This window comes from Garra rufa, chromosome 14, assembly GCF_049309525.1.
Source record: "Garra rufa chromosome 14, GarRuf1.0, whole genome shotgun sequence".
In the NCBI taxonomy this organism is placed as follows: domain Eukaryota; kingdom Metazoa; phylum Chordata; class Actinopteri; order Cypriniformes; family Cyprinidae; genus Garra; species Garra rufa.
This window is the reverse complement of record NC_133374.1, coordinates 24636562-24658013: the sequence shown is the minus strand read 5'-3', so window position 1 is coordinate 24658013 and position 21452 is coordinate 24636562. Positions and strand designations below refer to the sequence as shown.

Below are 21452 nucleotides of genomic sequence, written 5' to 3'. Positions count from 1 at the left end.
ATAGGATAATTACATGTTTTCCAGAAGACAAAATAAGTGAAAAGTACCTTGATCTTCACATTTTAAAAATTTTCATGCCCCAGTTAATGCATCGTGTTTCATTCTGGAGCATCAGTGAGCGTTTAAACCTTCTGTAATAGTTGCATATGAGTCCCTCAGGATCTCAAAATCATACAGACATTGTTGAAAAGGGTTCAAATACACAAAACTGCTGAAAAACCAAAGAATTTGTGGGACCTAAAAGGTTTTTCTGAAGAACAGCGGGCAGTTTTACTGTTCAGGACAAACAAGAGACTCATGAACAACTATCACAAACAAAAAAAAAAACACAGCTGTGGATCATTCAGGTACTACATGTAACAAAATGGTTGTATGTAAGTTTGCAAGTTTAAAAAATTATGTTGTTTAATCAGACTAATTTGCGAATGCGTAACATCCACAAACAAAAGAGGCAGAATTTATCGCATAAACCAATCACAGCCAAACATAACCAGTCATATCCAATCATATCGCAATGTGTCTTGTGACTTTTCCCCATTCATTCTCAATTACCTCCCCACCCCTCCACAAAATGCTTAAGGGCATCTGTTAAAACTCAATGGGCTCAGGGGAGGCGAAAGAGACATGGACTCCCACTGTAACTTTACCTTATGGTGTTGCTGTTGGACAGTGTTTCGTTAGAAAAACAAGTGATTTGTGCACTTTCTAATGTTATATTTTGGTATAATAGGTATAATATTGGTGTTTGTTTATTTTTGTGCTACAAAGTCTGTGGTCATTTACTCACCATCATGTTGTTTTAAAACTGTTTATTATGTGGAACACAATGGGGGCCAAATGTTGTTTTGGACCCTATTTGAGTTTCATTGTATGGTCAAAAACAGTTTTCCACTGAAAATAGAAACTCATGCAGGTTTGTAGCAACATGAGGGTGAGTAAATGATTGTCAATTTTTCTACTTAGGCAGCTTACTATGTTTTGGAACAAAGCAACTATGTGGAGCTTATGTTAAAGCGTGTGGATTACTGTATTTGACAGCTGTTATAGAGAGACGGTGTGCTTTAGCAAACTGCCGGAGTGCAGAGGCAGTGTTAATAGAACGTGGCAAAGTGAGTGTTTGCGTGCGTGTAGAAACGAGTGAGCGAGAGAGAGAACTGCATGGGAAACTAACTGGCACAAGCCGGGGGAAGCAGCTGTAGCAGACCTGATTCAATTCATCCTCCAGTTATTTTGCCAGTCTGAATTAAGATGAGACCAAGCAGCTCTGCCTCCATCTCCTTCCCACTGCCTCCTTTTTCTGCCTCGCTCTTTCTCTCTCTCTCCATTTTCTGACTCAGGGCCATTTTCTTGATGTTTCATTTGTGAATTTTCTGTCTCATTTGCCTTGATGTTTTGTTGCCCTTCATCATTTCATCCTTACCAACCTTTCCTTCCTCTTCACTGCATGCTGCCGCATCGCACAAGGTGGCACAGGCAGACTGTTTTATGTCTGCTGCTTTGCATTGTGGATAGGATAGAAATTTGTGTGAATGCGTCAAAAAGACATTTCAAGTCATTACTCTGATACTGCCATTAGATTAATGGGGATTTCAAAGCTTGTGAAGATTTTCAATGCAGCTGCTTAACATTATTTAACATTGAAACATGAACATTGAAACTTTTAAAAAAGACAGTGACTACTGCATTTTCAGGAAACCCAAGCAAATTGTATATTTATATTCATGCATGCATTTGGCAGAATTTTTAAAGCGGAATATTTTATCAGTGCTAGCATCGCCTTAACCTCGTAATTTACATTACAGATGTACATGTACGGGAAAGAAGGGTAAATTACGAATTATGCTTGGGTAAATCGAACCTATGACCTTGCTGGCAGCTACAAGGATTTTGAGACTGAATTCAGTTGCTGTCAGATTATGGAAAAACAGTGTAAAAAAAAAATAAATAAAAGTAAAAATAGAAGCTTTAGAATGTGGCTTATTAATTATTGCACATGCTTTACCACATCAGTTTGTGGCACACTTGTTAGTGACATTAGTTTGAATCTGACTTTAACTAATCCTGTTTTCACACCTTTCCACATTTCCTGTCCTCTTTCTCACTGTATATATCAATAAAAGTAAAATAAATACAATAAAAGACAATAAATGAATACAATTTGCTAGCACCTATAGAAAAAAATAATATATATGACCCTTATGACTGGTTTTGCGGTCCAGGGTCATATATATTATTTTTTTCTATAGGTGCTAGCAAATTGTATTCATTTATTGTCTTTTATTGTATTTATTTTACTTTACTTTAGTTTATTTTTATTGAGACGTATACATCACCCGAAAACTGAATAAATAAGCTTTCCATTGATGTGTGGTTTGTTAGAATAGGACAATATTCATTCGAGATACAACTATTTGAAAATGTGGAATCTAAGAGTGCCAAAAAATAAAAATACTGAGAAAATCGCCTTTAAAGTTGTCCAAATTAAGTTCTTAAGCAAAAGAGACTTCTTTAAAAAACATAAAAAATATTACTGTTTAAAAACTTTTGACTGGGAGTGTATATATAATTACTATAACATATTATTATATATTATATAAATTAATAATATAAAATAATTGCATATTTATTACATGCAAAGAGGATCTAAAATTATGTTTTTGCCAAACCTGCCAATGGTGAGTGTTTACATGTGAGTGTATATACACTATATTGCCAAAAGTATTGGGACACCCCCTTCTAATGAACAGGTTTGGCTACTTTAGTAATTTCCATGAGTATAAATCTAAGTACAGCATATGGGGATATTCTAGGGGATTGTGTGCTTCTACTTTAATAGCAACAGTTTGGGCAGGACCCTTTTCTATTCTAACACGACAGTGCCTCTATGTATAATGCAAGGTTTAAAAAGAAATGATTGATTCAGTCAGTGTGGAAGAACTTGATCCCAGCTGAACATATCTGGTGTGACTTTAAATGAAGGCCTTGAGCCAAAATCTTATCACCAAGCACCAATGACTTGTACATATGGGTACAGTCGTTTTAGACACTTCCAAAACTGGTGCAGAGATTGAAATACAATCTTTAAATACATGAATTATGTTTCAATTCTTTTTGCCACAGATTTAGAAGAGCATTTTTCTGTTCTAAAGAAGGGGGGGGGGTCTCCCAATACTCTTCTCAATATAATGTTTGTACAAGTAATTGGTGTTTGGTGATACGTTTTTGGCTCAAGGTCTGCACTTAAAGCATACCAGAGCTGTTCAGCTGGGATTAGGACTTTGTTTTCTGCAGACTACTCAGTTTATTCCACACTGATGAATTAAAAAATTCTTTTTGAAACTTGCCTTATACACAAAGGCATTGTCATGTTAGAATAGAAAAGGGTCCTTTCCAAACTGTTGCCATAAAAATAGAAGCACACAGTCCCCTAGACTATTGTATGCTTAAACATTACAATTTGTACTCATGGAAATTACTATAGTCAAACCTGTTCATTAGAAGGGGGTGTCCCAATACTTTTGGCAATATAGTGTGTATTTTTTTAAAACAGATACAAATACAATATACATATATACAGTCAAGCCCGAAATTATTCATACCCCTGGCAAATTCTGACTTAAAGTTACTTTTATTCAACCAGCAAGTTTTTTTGACCGGAAATGACACAGGTTTTACCCAAAACATAATAAGACGATGTACAAGAGGCACCATTGTGGAAAAAAAATATTTCTCAGCTTTTATTTACATTTGAACAAAAAGTGGCATGTCCAAAATTATTCATACCATTTGCAAACTGTCACAGTCTATGAGAAAATCCAAGTTTCTAAAATCCAAAGTTCTATACCATTCCAAATAGTCCAAGCTGTTCTAAAGCATCCTAATTACCCTGATTAATTGGGAACAGCTGTTTTAATCAACTCAACAGGTGAAAAACAGAAGCTCTCTGCTGTTGGTTTGAGAACAGTCATGGCTAAGACAAAGGAGCTCACTGAGGACCTGCAGCTGCGCATTGTGGCTGCTCACAAGTCTGCTCACAAGGAAAGGGCTATAAGACCATATCTAAATGTTTTGAAGTTCCAGTGGCTACAGACGTTTTGCACTGTGAAAAATCTCAAAGCACGTGATCGGAAGTCAAAAGCGACACCTGTGCTGGCCAGGAGGATAGTAAGAGAGGTAAAAAAGAATCCAAGCATCACCACCAAGGCCATCCTGATGAATCTGGGCTCTGCTGGTGGCAACATCTCAAGGCAGACAGTCCAATGGACACTGCACACCGCTGGGTTCCACGGACACAGACCAAGGAGGACACCACTTCTCCAGATACGGCACACAAAAGCCTGCTTGGCCTTTGCAAATGCTCATCTGGACAAAGAAGACTTCTGGTCTTCTGTTTTATGGTCAGATGAAACAAAAATTGAATTGTTTGGCCACAATGATGTGGCCTTCATTTGACGTAAAAAGGAAAATCCTTCAACCCTAAGAACACCATCCCCACTGTCAAACATGGTGGTGGGAACCTAATGTTTTCGGGGGGGTTTTTTGGCCAGTGAACCTAATCACAGTAAACGGCACCATGAAAAAGGAGCAATACATCAAAATTTTCAACAACAACATCAGGCAGTCTGCAGAGAAACTTGACCTTGGGCACCAGTGGACATTTCAGCACAACAACGGCCCAAAACACACAGCAAAAATGGGGAAGAAATGGTTAGCAGACAAAATATTAAAATTTTGCAGTGGCCCAGCCAGAGTCCTGACTTAAATCCAATTGAGAATCTGTGGAGGGAGCTAAAGATCAGGGTGATGGCAAGAAGACCCTCCAACCTGAAAGATTTGGAGCTCATCGCTAAAGATGAATGGGCAAAAATACCAGTGGAGACATGCAAAAAGCTGGTCAGCAATTATAGGAAGCGTTTGATTGCTGTAATAGCCAATAAAAGCTTTTCTATTGATTATAGAGAAGGGTATGAATAACTTTGGACATGCCATATTTTGTTCAAATGTAAATAAAAGATGAGTAATATTTTTTTCCACAATGACTGTACATCGACTTATTATCTTTTGGGAAAAGCCTGTGTCATTTCCAGTCAAAAAAAAAAAAACTTGCTGGTTGAATAAAAGTAACTTAAAGTCAAAGTCAAAATTTGTCAGGGGTATGAATAATTTCGGGCTTGACCATATATATATAATATATATACACACACACACTATTTGCAAATGAAGTGAGTTACTCACCAGTGGCAGAACATGTTTGCATAATACATCTTTAAGAATTTTAGTCACAAGTGGAATATTTCTCATATTAATCCACCAAAACTAAAATATGACAAACAAACTCCCAAAGTGTTGTTATTTTATGTCACTCACAGCTTCACAAATGACATGAGCCAGTATTCGTCTCTCGGTGGGGCTAGTCCTGTCATAAAAATCAGGATTTCACTGCTCATATTTTCGTTTTGGTGGATTAATGTGAGAAATATTCAACATATGTGACTGTAATTCTTACAAATTTACTTCAGGAGTATTATGCAAAGGTTTCCAGCCACTGGCGAGTAACTAGTTTCATTTACTCTCCACAGCGTCTTTTTTGGACGAGTTTTACATTTGGACTTTGCATTGCTGCATATCTTCAGTCCCATATGTAAATACACAGTAACAGAAGTTCGAGTAAAATAGTTATGCATTCAGTCTGTTAACTTTTACTTCCTGTGTGATTTGATGAGAACACCTGTGCTCATGTGAGATTGACAGGGCCTGTGTCTGTCTGGGGAATGGTGTCTTCTCTGATCCTCTTAGCAGATGTTTGCTGCCTTCTAGTCTAGCATTTTCCCAACATACCAGAGAGCAAAGCCACGGCATCAGTGACTTAACACGCTGAAGATTACGACTGACCACACACATCTGCTGCTTTTACACTCATCAGACAAGCACACACGATGAGCGGCCATGTGCACAAGAGCTTTTACCAAGCCCAACAAAATGCCCACAGGATGAGTCGTGAGTCAAATGCATCCTTGTTCACTGGATCATCTCAAACGTGCCCTGTATTAAAATGGGAAATGGTGCGGTTTAATTCTGGCTTTTAAAGGGACATTTCATGCCAAAAATGAATACGGTCATCGTTTATTCACCCTTATATGGAAGCTTGTTTCTGCCACGGGATAAAAAAATGTAAAAAGGTGTTTGTGAGTTTTTATCTCACAATTCATAATTGCAAGACATAAATGTAGAATTGTATGAAAGCCGGTTTCCACCACTAAACAAAAAACAAATAAAGAAAAATCTAATTGCTACTTTTTATCTTACAATTCTAACTTAATATTGAGATATTAAATTGTGAGTTAATAAGAGTTGTGAGTTATGAACTCAGAATTGCATGATATAAACTCGCAACTGTGACTGTGAATTGCAAGTTTATATTTCACAATTGTTACTTTTTTTCTCAGAATTCAGAGTTTCTTGCAATATCTTGCAATTCTGACCTTATAACACAATTTTTAAGTCGGTTATTAAGTGAGAATTGTATATTGTCTTTTTCTCCCTCAGAATTGGATAACTCGCAATTGTGAGGAAAAAATCTGAATTGCGAGTTTGCATTATACAATTCTGAGAAAAAAGTTACGATTGTGAGTTTATATCAAAATTCTGAGAAAAAACTCTCAACTCTGAGAAAAAAAGTCAGAATTTTGAGTTTATATTACCCAAAAATATAATATTTTTATATAAAATATATAATATTATATCTCAAAATTCTAAGAAAAGTCACAATTGCGAGTTTATATCTCACAGTTCTGAGAAAAAAAGTCAGAATTGTGAGTTTGTATTACACAATTTTGTTAAAAAAAGGTCAAAATTGTAAGTTTATATTACCCAATTCTGAGAGAAAAAAAGTCACAATTGTGAGTTTTTATCTCAAAATGCTAAGAAAAGTCACAATTGTTAGTTTATATCTCACAATTCTTAAAAGTCACAATTGTTAGTATATTTCCTACAATTCTGAGAAAAAAAGTCACTTGTGAGTTTATATCTCACAATTCTGAGAAAAAGTCAATTGTGAGTTTATAAAAGAAAGAATAAAAAAGAAAGAAAAACACAATTGCTACTTTTTATCTCACAATTGAATTGCATGATTTAAACTCGCAACTGTGACTTTTTTTAAGTTTATATTTTACAGTTGTGACTTTTTTCTCAGAATTGTGAGATATAAACTCACAATTGTGACCTTTTCTCTCAGAATTGCAAGTTTATATTTCATTATATTTAAAAAAAGTATATCTCAATTATAAAAGAAAAGAATCAATTGTGAGTTTATATCTCACAATTCTGAAAAAGCCACAATTGTGAGTTTATATCTCAAAATTTTGAGAAAAAAAGTCAGAATCATAAGTTTGTATTACGCAATTCTGAAAAAAAGTCACAATTGTGAGTTTATGTCTCACAATTCTGTAAAAAAATCTGAATTGCTAGTTTGTATTGTGCAATTCTGAGAAAAAAGTCGTTATTGTGAGCAAAGAAGTCAGAATTGTGAGATATAATTCAGAATTACCTTATTTTACTTTATTCAGTGGTGGAAACTGACTTCCATAGAATTGTAAGATATAACCTCGCATTTCTGAAAAAAGGTTTCCTTAATCAGGTTAAGGTATAAATTCACAACTGCAAGAAAAATGTTAGAATTGCATGTGAAAATGATGTGAACCCAGAATTGTCCAAAAGAAGTAGTTGAAGTTTATATCTCACAGTTCTGACTTTTGTCTTTGAATTGTGAAAAAAATGAATTGTGAGATAAATTTGCATTTACCTTCATTTATTTATTTATTTATTTACATTCTGTGGTGCAATTGGGCTTCCATACCTTCGTGATGTTCCAAACCTGACTTTTATTTCGTCTGTGGAGCACAAAACAAGAAGTATTTTTTGTCAGTGAGGTCCAAAACAACATTGGACTCCATTGACTTCCATCAGACACTCAAATATAAAGATTCTAAAAGGGGGTTTTCACAGCGAATGCATAGAAGAACCATTTTGAGTCCCTAAGGGGCCGTTCACATGTCGCGCCTAAAAACGCGTGGAAAACGCTAGGCGCGCTGCTTTCTTCCTTGTCAACAAAGCGCTCGGGCGCTTGCGCTCCGGAAGCGTCTGCCGTTTCTAAGCAACCATCAGCTGCGCTCTAGCTCCAAGCTGCGGTGCGCTTGCTGCATTCTGAAAAGTTGAGATGTTTTTATCTCGATGCGGCGCGGACGCGCCTGGAAAAAACGAGCGCGTCTCACCGCGTGCGCGTCGCGACCGCGTCGCTTCCAATATGCGCGCGCAAGCCGCGCGTCTCCATTTGAAATAACGAACTTGCGCGCGCAAAAGACGCTTCATGTGAACGGCCCCTTAAAGAACCGTTCAGAACATTTTAGTAATTAAAACAACCGTAAATATTTTTTTGTGGAATAGAAAAGTTCAGTGGATGTTAAAGTGTCTTCATCAAGCCATAAAGGCTAAAAATATATTTAAGAGCTTGATTTTAAAGGCCAAAAAACAAGACATTTTTAAAACATCTTCAATCGTTAAGTCTCCAGTATTGTATTCTACTCTGAAACATTTTTAACTCATTATTTCAATCCCTTAAGCTGACATACATACACACAAGTCAATCTGTCGCTTGGGAGTTGTCACCTGCAGAAGTGAGCAGCAGCTCCGTCAGCCCCGAGCCACTTCTCCCCACACTATTATTCTCCTCTGGTTTATATGATCTTTGTCGGCTTCTCGTCATGAGTTGTTATTTGTGTGGGAGCTTGTAGCCCCGTCAGAAAAAATGTGAAAATGGAGAAACAACACGGATGAGTCAGATCTCGCGCTTTCTCTCTGTCTGCCTTTCACGCTCTCATACGCCTTCTCTCACTTGAGTCTGGTGTACAAACCTACTGTGAAGTTTCTGAACAGCAGGGTAGCGGTCTGGTTATCTAAACAAAGACACACAGCCCTGAGCCCAGCGCCGTACTAAAAAGTGGGCAGGAAATGGCTGCTGGATAACGTCGGTCGGTTCCGTTTGGCTTTCAGAGCGATAAACCGAGTAGTAACCACCTCAAACGTCGCCGCCGAAAGCAGATGTTTTCCGATAGCGTGCATGCATCGCTATCCCAGCGTGAGCCGCGGACTCCAGCATCAGAATCTGCTTTGCAGTCACAACTAATTACTTGCTTTAATCTGGGCTGAGTGGAGACTCTATATGTTTTAAATCCGACAGCTCTCACGCTAATGTGCGAATCACAGAGCTGATGAGCCTCAGAGGACAGCACTTAACTGATAAGTGATTTAAAATATTGAGAAATCCACTTCATGTTTTTATAGAGTGGGCGAGAGTAGATGGTGTTTGGTGAGTGTTAAATTCAGTCAATCCGAGTTCAAGTACGAGTACTTGTTTTCAGAGCCACCCATAGCAGAGATGAATCGCAGATGATGTCTCTTCAACATCTCAATTGTTTCTGCTAGAAAGCCAGATCAAGACTCTACGCTTACTTTTCTTTTTAGGAGCACTTGTGTTCCTAAATTAAAACATTTAAAAGCACAGTCAAAATTTCAGAAGCACCTTCTAATAAAAAAAGGGATCAAAAATTTGTCTTCCCATTCTGAGGTGATATTTAACTCAAAGTGATTTACAGGGGAATTTTGTTTTCACCTTTGTAATGGTATTTTTGGCAAAATGTAAAACAGTTTTAAGCTTTTTAAAATTTCGGATTAAAACAACAGAATAAGAACAAATTGAACACTGCAAAAAATGCTTTTCTTACTTAGATTTTTTTTTGTCTTGTTTCCAGCCAAAATATCTAAAAATTCCTAAATCAAGTAGGATTTTCTAGACAAGTAAAAATTATGGTCTTGTTTTCAGAAAGAAATCAATTAAAATTAAGAGAATTTTTGCCTGAAACAAGCTTAATAATCTGCCAGTGGGGTAAGCAAAATTATCTAGTTTTCTGCTTAAAATAAGACTATTTTGCTTACCCCATTGGCAGATTATTTTGCTTGTTTTCAGCAAAAACTCACTTAAATTTTTTCTGAAAACAAGTCAATAATTTTCACTTGTCTAGAAAATCCTTTTTGATTTAAGAATTTTTAGATATTTTGGCTGGAAACAAGACAAAAAATCTAAGTAAGAAAAGCATTTTTTGCAGCGAATAAGAATAGGTTACAGTACCAATCAAATGAAATCAGTATATTGACAAAACTTATTTGTACTACAGAGGTGGCACAGAAGAACACAAAAGTGGCTTGTAGGTGTATTTTCATGTTTAATGAGGCTCAGAGGTGGCATGAGTGCAATCAAATTTATGAATTCATATTGAGATTAATGTTTTAAATATAAAATACAGAAATATTAAATTATTTAAATAACTGAAAAGATTTAAAGATGAAACTAAATCTGCCAGTAGGTGGCGGCAAGTCACTGATTTAATTACTGAATCATTCATTCATTTGATTTGTTCAAACAGCAGATTCGTTCAGGAATAAAGCAAAGTGTCTTTATGAATAGGAAATTGAATCATTGACTCACTAGATTCGTTTAAAAATGTACGTTCATTCATAAATGAAACACCGCTGTGTTTGAATGGAGATGCGCAGCAGCTCAGTTGTGACTTTTTGTTTTTCACAACGAAATGGAGCAAAATCAGGCAATTGTGTTATAGTCAGACAATGTAAGTCACTAAATATTAACTTCTTGTTTATTTAACTGTTGTATTAAATCAATATTTCATTTACAAACTCGTCACTCATCTTAGTTCATCGTGATCTCACAAACTTCCATTATAATCGAAGCTCTCTATATTGCACAATCTCTTATTCACACTCTCTCTAAACTTTGTTATATGAAGGGATTTGTGAGATGTGTTCGTGATACATTACTTAACATTGCAAAAACACGTATAAACCTTCGAAGCTCCCCTCAGCGCAAATATAAATTTGTTGATCGGGTCAGCACTGGCGCTCCTAAATATTTTTTCATAGTTGCACGCAGTAGTTTTCAGTGGCAAATGTGGCTGAAATGGTCGCACTATGAAGCCCTGCAGATTTAGAGTTTTTTCCACACAAAACAGTCCTAATAAAGTACGGCAAATCTTGGTAGTCTGGTGTTTTTAGCTGATTAGCATAGTTTCTTTAGTGAATCAGGTGCTGAAACAACAGAGACAGTCTATATGCAAATAAATAACTCCCCTGAGACGTTTGCTTGAGTCTCCTACTTCTCAGATCTTTCTCTTGAGAAAAATACTCTGCTTCTTCTGGAGTTTTGAGAATGTTTCTCTGCAGTGCCACAAACTCTGCTCTAATTTGCAAAGATGCCAAAGTCAATCATTTGATTTCGGAACATTTCTTTTAGGATGAAATTATCTGGACTGTGCAATCCAGATTAATGTGGACAGCTCTGAACCGTTGTCTCATTTGAAAGGCATAGCTTATGCTCAAAATGCTGCATTTATTTAATTAAAAATACAGTAGAAACTGTAATATTGTGAAATTACAATGTAAAATAACTGTTTTCTATTTTAATGTATTTTAAATTTTAATTGAATTCTTACTCCAGACTTCAATGTCACATTATCCGTTAGAAATCATTCAAATAGGCATAAAGAAACATAGATTTGAAGAAAAAATTATTATTATTATTAATATTAAACTATTGTGCTTTAAAAAGTATGGCATAATTTCAGTTCCTTTAGGCAAGGGTGCCCAACACTGTTCCTGGAGATCTACCTACCTGCAGACTTTAGTTCCAGCCCTGCTCCAACACAGCTGTCTTTAATTAATTTGCTGGTTCAGGTGTGTTTGATCAGGGTTAGAGCTGAACTTTTTAGAATGGTAGATCTCTAGGAACAGGGTTGGGCACCCCAGCTTTAGAGCTTATCAGGAGGAAATGCCATAAAACGCTCTGGCGCATTTGTCGACCCCAGAGGGTTGAGTAATTAATGACATAGTTTAACTTTTGGGTAAACTACGCCTTAAATATCTTTGTAGAAACTGTAGAAGATTTTTTTTTTTTCAAAAGAACTGCATTTATTTAATAAAAATCTTTTGTGACATTAAGAATGCCTTTGCTGTCACTTTAAAGCATCCTTGCTTTATGCAAGTATTACTAACCCCAAATTTTGAATGGAAGTGTATGTTTATTATTTAAAATATAATTAATATCTCTTTTGAAAATTTTGAATGGAAGTGTATGTTTATTATTTAAAATATAATTAATATCTCTTTTGATTTAGTTAGCAGTACACTCCCAGTCAAAAGCAAAAACTGTACAATTTTTTAATATTTTTACTATTTAAAATAACAGTTTTCTATTTACAATGTAATTTATTCTTGTGATTTCAAAGCTGAATTTTTAGCATCATTTCTCCTGTCACATGATCCTTCAGAACTCATTCTAATATTCTGATTTGCTGCTCAATATATGAAAACAGCTAATTAGAATTTTTCAGGTTTCTTTTCTTGTCTTTATCACTTTTGATCAATTTAAGCCATCCTTTCTAAATATAAGTATTCATTTCTATAATTTCTAAATAAATAAAAAATTCACTGACTCTATGCTTTTAAATGGTATAGTGTGTAATGTTACAAAAGCTTTTTATTTCAGATAAATGCTGATTTTTGGATCTTTTTATTCATCAAAGAATCCTGAAAAAATGCTCAACTGTTTTAAATATTGATAATAATAATAATAATAATAATAATAATAATAATAATAATAAATGTTTATTGAACAGCAAATCAGCATATTAGAATGATTTCTGGAGGATCATGTGACACTGAAGACTAAAGTAATGAAGCTGGAAATTCATCATTACATTAAAATATATTCAAATAGAAAACAGTTATTTTAAATAGTAAAAATATTTCAAAATTTTACTGTTGTTGCTCTATTTCGGATCAATTAAATGCAGGCTTGGTGAGCAGAAGAGATCTCTTTAAAAACATTAAAAATCCTACTGTTCAGAAACTTTTGACTGGTAGTGTAGGTAGTCTACTGAGCAAAATGAGTTTCCTCTCCACATTGCTTGTCATTTTGTCAGTGCTTTTCTCCATTGTTTCCTCCCATTCCATCTGTATAAACAAAGGTAGCAAAAAAGGACAAACATACAGTAGAATCATAAAGCATTTCAAATTCTCTAACCAGCCACGTTCTGCTCTCTTTGGCCTCAGTGCCCCCACAGATTGACGTACGTCCCCAGGATCAAGTCGCTGCCCAAGGACGAACCGTCACTTTTCACTGTGGCACCCAGGGAAACCCTCTTCCTGCGGTTTTCTGGCAGAAAGAAGGCAGTCAGGTGAGTGCAACTTATGCTTCATACAGTATCTAATCAAGCACATGTTTTGAGCTCAAACAATGCAATGCAACTGTATAGGTCTGTCCCATTTTGTGTGATTTTGTGATCAAAAGTGAACTGATGCAGAAACTAGCAGGAACTCCAAAATGAGAGAATGTGTTTCAAATATAACCTCCATATGAAAAACATTAACACATTTAAAATTTTGGGGTCAGTAAGATATTTTTTAAGAAGTGAACAAGGATCTGTTGAATTAACAAATAGCGACTATAAAGACATTTATAATGTCACAAGACAATTTCATTTTAAATAAATGCTGAAAAAAGTGTAGAGCCTAATGTATTCAACAAAAATATAAAAACATTATGTTTTCAGCATTCGCAATAATCATCAAATCCAAAGGATTTCTGAAGGATAATGTGACACTGAAGACTGATGCTTAAAATTCAGCTTTTCCATCAGAGGAATAAATTACATTTTATATATTTAAATATAAAACATAGATTTAAACTGTAATAAAATGCACAGTATTACTGTTTTTACTATATTTTTGATTAAATACATAACATAAGAGGCTTTACATAAAATAAATCTTACCAGCCCCAAACTTTTGAACAGTAGTGTTTGAATACACTGCATTGCCCTTTGAAATTCATGCAGTATATACTTAAGGACATACTGTATAGTGTAAGTAAACAGTGCATTGTACAAGATTCGAAACGCAGCTTAAGAGATGTCTCAGCATTGTCCCTCAGTAATCCAATACTTCACTCTATGTCATGCGTGGGTTTAAAGAGCCTGATTGGAGATCAAAGGCAGATCACTTCATATAAAGATGATTTATTTGCATCTCAGAGCCTGTTTATCAGTGACTCATTAACTTAGCCAGAGCTTGAAAACAAGCCTGGAGCCTCTCGATGATTATATTTACCCTTGTTGATGCTGATTAGTCGTGTATTGCTGATTGCATTGAAGAGATGATTCAGAGCGTTTTGAGCCCTTTTGACAAAGCAGCATGTTTTCAGAGCCATTATGGGAAACCACCGAAGAGAGTTGGGCCTCCTAAGAGGCAAAAAAAGAGACTTGTGAAAGAGTAGGAGGAGAAAATTTGACACAGAGGAACATCAGGTGTCAGAGCAGCTCCCATAGGCCAGTAAAAGCACAGCGTTCAGTGTAATGGCAGCCAGGAGCATGGGCGTAAATTTCATTTAACAGTAGGGGGGGACAATAAATATAAAATTTCTCATGAGCAATTTTTGAAGGGGACGCAAAATAATACAGTCAAATTGTACTTATAAAGATACACAACAATAAAAACAAAAACAAAAAAAGGTTTACAATTTTATTTATAGTGAGGTTTGTTCGGACGTAACACAGTGCTCATTTAGTAAATGCACAGCTAAATGAAACGCCACACACTCGCGACGAGCGGGTCTCGAACCCGGGTCTCCGGCACGGGAGGCGGACGCGCTAACAAAAGGGCTAAATGCTGGACCTACTGATAACGCTCGCCAGTTTATGAGGTACAGATCTGGCCATTAAAAATGCGTCTATTTTCACGCGGCAGCCTGCAATTCGGCACGCGTGGGCACGCGTCCTACCGCAGCTGCTTTTTTTTATTTTTTTACAACGTTGTTGCGCTTTATATAATATCCACCAGGTGGCGCAAGGAACAACATTCTGTAGCCAAACACCATGGCCAGCTCTAGGGGGCGTTGGTCATATATACCAGTACAATAGTTCAATGATTCCTCTTTCCTGAAATTATGGTTCCAACCAATAGCAAAAAGATAGCCTATTCATAAGCAGGTGCAGTTGTATTGTTATTTTGTTTTCTTTCTTTGTTTTCCTGACGAACATTTATTAGACTGCATCGGAAATAGAAATGTTAATTTCATTTATTTTATTTTTCCAACCGACAACTGACGTAAACCGCTAAATTCGTTTTCAGGGATTAATTATACACAAGCAAGAAGCAGCATCAGAACCTCACGCGCAGAGCTTATGCACAGAGAAAAACCCAATAAACCTATATATAATAATAAATAAAATAGGCCCATATAAGAAATATATGTTTTTCTTTTCTGAATGAATAATAATTTAACAAATTAATAAGTAGCAAGCCTGTATGCAGAATTTTAGGCAATTTCTGTGATGCGCCCTTAAACCAGCATCTTGTTTCCATTTTTTTTTTTATTTTTTTTTTTTACAAATAGCCTACACATCTGTTGTTGTTTTTTTTTATTGTGATTGTACACAAATAACAGAAATATGTAAAATAGCATAGTTTTGAGCAATGCCGTACTCTTGAACGAGTATTGTAAGCTGTATCCACTTTATTAAGGGAAAAAAATCAAGTGATCCTGACGGCGCCGCAGGCAGTTAAATAACTCGACAACTTTCACCTTCAGAATAAAATACATTATATATTTCAGCGTTTTAAAGCAACATCAAATTAAGATATGCATGTTTAAGAGGTAGTTCGTCTTTTTCTTTTTCTAAGATACACAATTTTAGATACACTGACAATTAATTTGAGTAGAGACAAATAGAAATGGGAAGGATAAATATAAACTACAATATTTTTGCGATTTTGGTGCTTAGAAATGTATTCTAAGCGGGCCGCGGGCGAATAATAAAGTTAATATAGCGCGGAGTGGGTGGATGCGGAATAAAACCTTGTGGAAGCGGGACTGGAAAAGCACTTTGTTATATAGAGTATAGACTATTTAGATACTTCATCATCAAGCAAAAATTTATTCATAAGCAGGAGCAGTTTTATTATTATTTTCTTTTCTTTTTTTCCTGATGAACTTTTATTAGACTGCATTGAAAATAGAAATGTTAATTTTTTTTTTCAAACGACAACCGACGCGTTTAGTTATTAGCCTATTAACGACCAGATTGTGTTAAATTACATTTAAATTTAAATTGAAACGTGGCTGTGTCATATTAATAACAGCTAAATTCGTTTTGAGGGGTTAATTGTACACAAGCAAAAAGCAGCAGAAACATCAGAACGTCACGCGCAGAGCTTATGCACAGAGAAAACCCCAAAAAAGCTGTATGTAAAATAAATAAAAATGCCCATATGCGAAATATAATTTTCTTAATGAATAATAATTTAAAAAAAAGAAATAAAATTAAATTAATAAGTAGCAAGCCTATATGCAGAATTGTAGGCAATTTCTGTGATGCGCCCTTAAACTAGCATCTCGTTTCCATTTTTTTTTTTTTTACAAATAGCATACACATCTGTTTTTTTCATTGTGATTGTACACAAATAACAGAAATATGTAAAATAGCATAGTTTTGCGCAATCCCGTACTCTTGAAGGATTATTGTAAGCTGTATCCACAATAAAAAAGTGATCCTGACGGCGCCGCGGGCAGTTGAATAACTCGACAACTTTCACCTTCAGAATAAAATACATTATATATTTCAGCGTTTTAAAGCAACATCAAATTAAGATATGCCTGTTTAAGAGGTAGTTCGTCTTTTTCTTTTTCTAAGATACACAATTTTAGATACACTGACAATTAATTTGAGTAGAGAGAAATAGAAATGGAGAGGATAAATATAAACTACAGTTTTTTTAGAGTTAAAAATTAATTAATTTATTATTATTATTATTATTATTTTGATTTGTTTTTGCGATTTTGGTGCTTAGAAATTTATTCTAAGCAGGCAGCGGGCAAATAATATAGTTAATATAGCGGGAGCGGGTGGATGCGGAATAAAACCTCGTCGAATCGGGACTGGAAAAGCACTTTGTTATATCCTATAGACTAAACTTCATCATCAAGCATGGGCGTCGGAAGCAAAATAAATGTAAAAATGTAAAAACAGAAAAAAAAAAATACTTTAGTATATGCCATTTTCTGTAGTCGGGTGCCTTTTATTTAATGTTTTTACACAATGCAAATAGGCCATATTTACAAATATAACAAAAGACGGCTATTATGCAACATTTTCAGTGGCGCAAGTGATAATACGAGTAACATATCGTTTATGACACGGGAGACCCGAGTTCGCGTCCGCCTTTTGGTGAAATCATTTTCGAAATCGTCTCCCTTTTCACTTATATCACATCGGAAAGGCATTTGTTTATTTGTAAATTAATGAAATAATTGAACAGTTGAAATAAAGTATCAACTAGGGTTAGGTCACCTAACTTAAGTGTATCTGAGCACTATACTGTACTTTTAGGAGTGTTAATAATTAATTTTATTATTATTATTATTATTATTATTATTATTATTATTATTATTATTATTATTATTGTCTTTAGATTTGTTCTTACATTTTTGATGCTGTACATTAAGATGGCGCTCTGCCCATGCAGTTTTTTTTTTCTTAAAAACTAATTGAAGTGAAAGGGAAGAAACCCATGTAGATTTGGCCTAATGTCCATGTAAATACTATAGCCTAGTATTATATCCTAATATAGAAAATAATTTAGACAAATAAACAGAAGGTTCACTTTTCAAAACAATAAAGCTTATATGACTGACAACGAATACAGTTGTTAAGTATCAAAAGTGCTCCAGTGAGTTATGCAATTTTTCCCCACCTTTTTTCTTTTTCTTTTTTTTAAAGTGGAAAAGTAGTTCTTCTATTTCGAAGAAGTTCGTTAAGCCTGGAACTAGGCTTAAGTCTGTTCTGGGAAACCAAAGGGAAGTGTTTTTTTTTTTTTCAGTTTTCTGAAAAGTAGCCGTTAATGAGGCATCAGAGTTAAGCGGCATGCAGTATAAAGAGCGAAATGTTTATGAATGGCAGAGTGGGGGTGGGGTGGGGTGTTGAATGCTGTCTGTTGCCTTGTTGTAATCAACATTTGGAGACTTGGGGGTGCTGGGGGCGGATTCCGACTGCATTCAGTTGCATTTCGAATTCAGCATTCAAATGCATGCCAGGGAGAAGGGAAAAGCTTTCCTCACTCGCTCCACTTTTTTCAAAACATTAGTGTCCACGGCCCTGACACCAGTGATGCGCGGGTCAGTGGATAAACAACCCGAACCCGATCGACGTTTTCAACTAAACCGCCCGCAACTCGGACCGCCGAATAAAAAAATAAAATATTGTACCCGACCCGCCTCCTGACCCGTATGTTTAATACTAAAGTGATTAAGCTGTGGAGATGCGGTCTGAAATATCCCGACATCTGAAATCCATTGGTGTACAAGCTGCTTTAAAATAAAATAATGTGTCCTGTTGTAAAGTCGTTGCCGTATTGTTGTGTACGAAGTTAAGATGTTATTATTTTAAGAAATGTATATTTATATGTTTTAGGATTCTCCTTGTTTTTGTTTTAGACATCCATCAATTACGGTGAATAAAAAAATGCCGCGCTGGTGGAAACAAGACTTTCGCTTCTACTTTTGAGACCGGTGTTCGGACGTTTTTCTAAAAAAAAAAAAAAAAAAAAAAAAAAAAAAACACTGTCATTTATGGTCATAAAAACAGAAGCTGAACATAATTCAAAACTGTAAAGTATTTGCTGAATAAAGAAAACATGAAGGATGCCGCTTAATATTTGGCTTTTACGTGAACTTTAAAGCTTATCCCTCATTCCATTTGTTTTCTTTGTTTTGTAATTTTATATTATTTTCGTGAAATGTATTTTTGCTCAACATGCATTTCTCGTGGCCACGAGTTTAATATAACAAACCTGCATGACATTAGTAACCCAGAATTATTTGAGATATTTTATTTTGAGTTAAGAAATTATTATATTAATAGTTATAGAAATTAATACAATATTAAATAATTATATAGGCGATGCTGTATATGCTAATGCTGTCTGTGCGCAATGTAGACAGCTTTCACAAGTGTTTACATGTATTACATGTTGGCCTACTTCAAATTAAATAGCCCTGCAAGAAACATTTCATGCATCCCACAATCTTGTCCATTGACTGACCTTCTTTTTTTCCCATTATATTTGTATTATTCGTTTATATTCGTTATTTTTTCCTTCATTTTGATCTCGTTACATAACATTCTGAATGTAAATGATACTGTAAAGGTTCTATGACTGGGTTTTTTACTGGAATGCAGTTTAAAGCTTAAATTTAACATATATTGTATTTTATTTAGTCTAATTAATAGACAAATAATTGAAGAGTGAATCATTCACGTAGTTTCATTTGGAAATAATTTATCGTCACACAGTAAAATAGGCCTACATTCCTTCTATTAACTAATAGTCTTTTTTCGTATTTGTATTAATATTATTATCATTATCATTAGTATTACTATTACTAATATTATTTTTATTAGCCTGTTATTTTTGTATATATTTTTATTTCCGTGCGTTTCCACCCCTTAATTTGGCTCTCTTTAACGTTCATGTAAATGATTCTGTAAATGCTTGACATATGATATGACTGATTTTTACTGGAATGTAGTTTAAAGGTTGAATTGAACATATTTTATTTTGTTTCGTCTAATTAATATACTAGACTATATAAATACTAAACTGTTTTACTGAGAAATGAATCATCACGTAGTTTCATTTGTAAATGAAAACATACTCATGTATCGTCACACACGGGGATAAATACAATCAAAAAGTCAAAACGTTATTGGCATAATTGTCAGGCGTTAAAAATAAATAGCCCTAACCAGGTATTGAAATAATAATAACCTATAATTATAATAAATAATAAGTGATTTAGAGCTATCTACTTTGAATCGCTTAACCTAAATAACTTTCTGTATATGCTATTTGGCATATATTTAGCAAATATTGTGAACGACAATTATGCCAATAAAGTTTTGACTTTATGATTGTATTAATGCCCGTGTGTGACCATACGATTTACAAATGGAACGTGAATGATTCACTCGACAATGAAACACTATAAAGGTTATAATTAGACTAAAAATGAATATATATATATATATATATATATATATATATATATATATATATATATATATATATATATATATATATATATATATATTTAAAATCCCAGCCATATAGCATAATCAAATCTTTAATTGCATGCCAGCATTTGTCATTTAGATTCGGAATGTTAAGAGATCGAAATTAAGGGGGACATACTGAATATAAACGAATAATAAATTTATTACAGAAAAAAGAGGATCAATTAATGGATAAGACTTTAGGATGCATAAAATGTTTCTTGCAGGGCTATTTAATTTGAAGTACTTATATCTAATATTTATTCTTGATAAACTTTTGAATGCTGTCTACATCGCGCACAGACATTCGCATATACAGCATTGCCTATTGTTAATATATAACTTAATATTGCATTAATTTCTATAACAATTAATATAATCATTTCTTAACTCAAAATAAAAAATATTAACAAACCTATCTCTGATAATCCTGGGTTATGGTTACGCAGGTTTGTTTATGCATTAAACATTAGGATGTCGTTACCTCGACAAAATAATCTTGTGGCCACGACATAATATGACATTCCCAGGAATTAATATCTCGTGGCAATGACAAAAAGTAATATGACGTTCCTACGAATTCATTTGTGTGGCCACGACAAACATAAGTGAACCGAAGGTGTCCCCTCCAGGTTACCGTACCTTTTAGTTTGCAGCAATGTTTTCAGCCTGCTCCAGTCCAGTGCGTTACATGACTGCCCCCTACTGATCATGTCTTTCCTATGTCATTGTATTTTCCGTGTTCCTTTGGAATACACCGGCGTCACGCGAGACCACTTTACTTCCCGCGCGCATTTTAAATGGCCAGATCTGTATACCTGCAACATTCTAATTGTGGCCCTTAATGTTAAGTTAACATTATGCCAAGTCGTCACAAATAAAACAATGCATGGGAAACGGCTTTGGCGTCTTGCATTGCATTATGCAACAAGCTATGGTAAACAAGCTAACGTTAACTAGATAAGTAATGTTTTAATTGCTAATATAGCAGATTCATGGAAAATTACATCGGTAATCAGCATTTTTGCCGCAACTAATTTATGAATGAGTCTGCATCAACTACATTAAAGAGAATCGCTTTATTTAAAGTTAATGAAATACCCTATTTACTGGAGTTCAGCATTAATTGAGCCGCAGCCACACACCTGACTCGTGTGTGTAAAGCAGGCAGTGGGCCAAACCACTGTAAGGAAGGGGAGGGGGAACTCAACTGTTTCT

General features: G+C 34.9%; 1 protein-coding gene across 1 annotated transcript in view; it reads left to right on the top strand.

Moving 5' to 3' along the window:
* LOC141284260 (roundabout homolog 2) overlaps positions 1-21452 on the top strand; it is a 107982-nt gene that overhangs the window by 37436 nt on the left and 49094 nt on the right. Inside the window, exon 7 of the mRNA XM_073817264.1 lies at positions 13180-13304. Coding sequence (XP_073673365.1) covers positions 13180-13304 — 125 coding nt within the window. The remainder of the gene's footprint in view (positions 1-13179; positions 13305-21452) is intronic.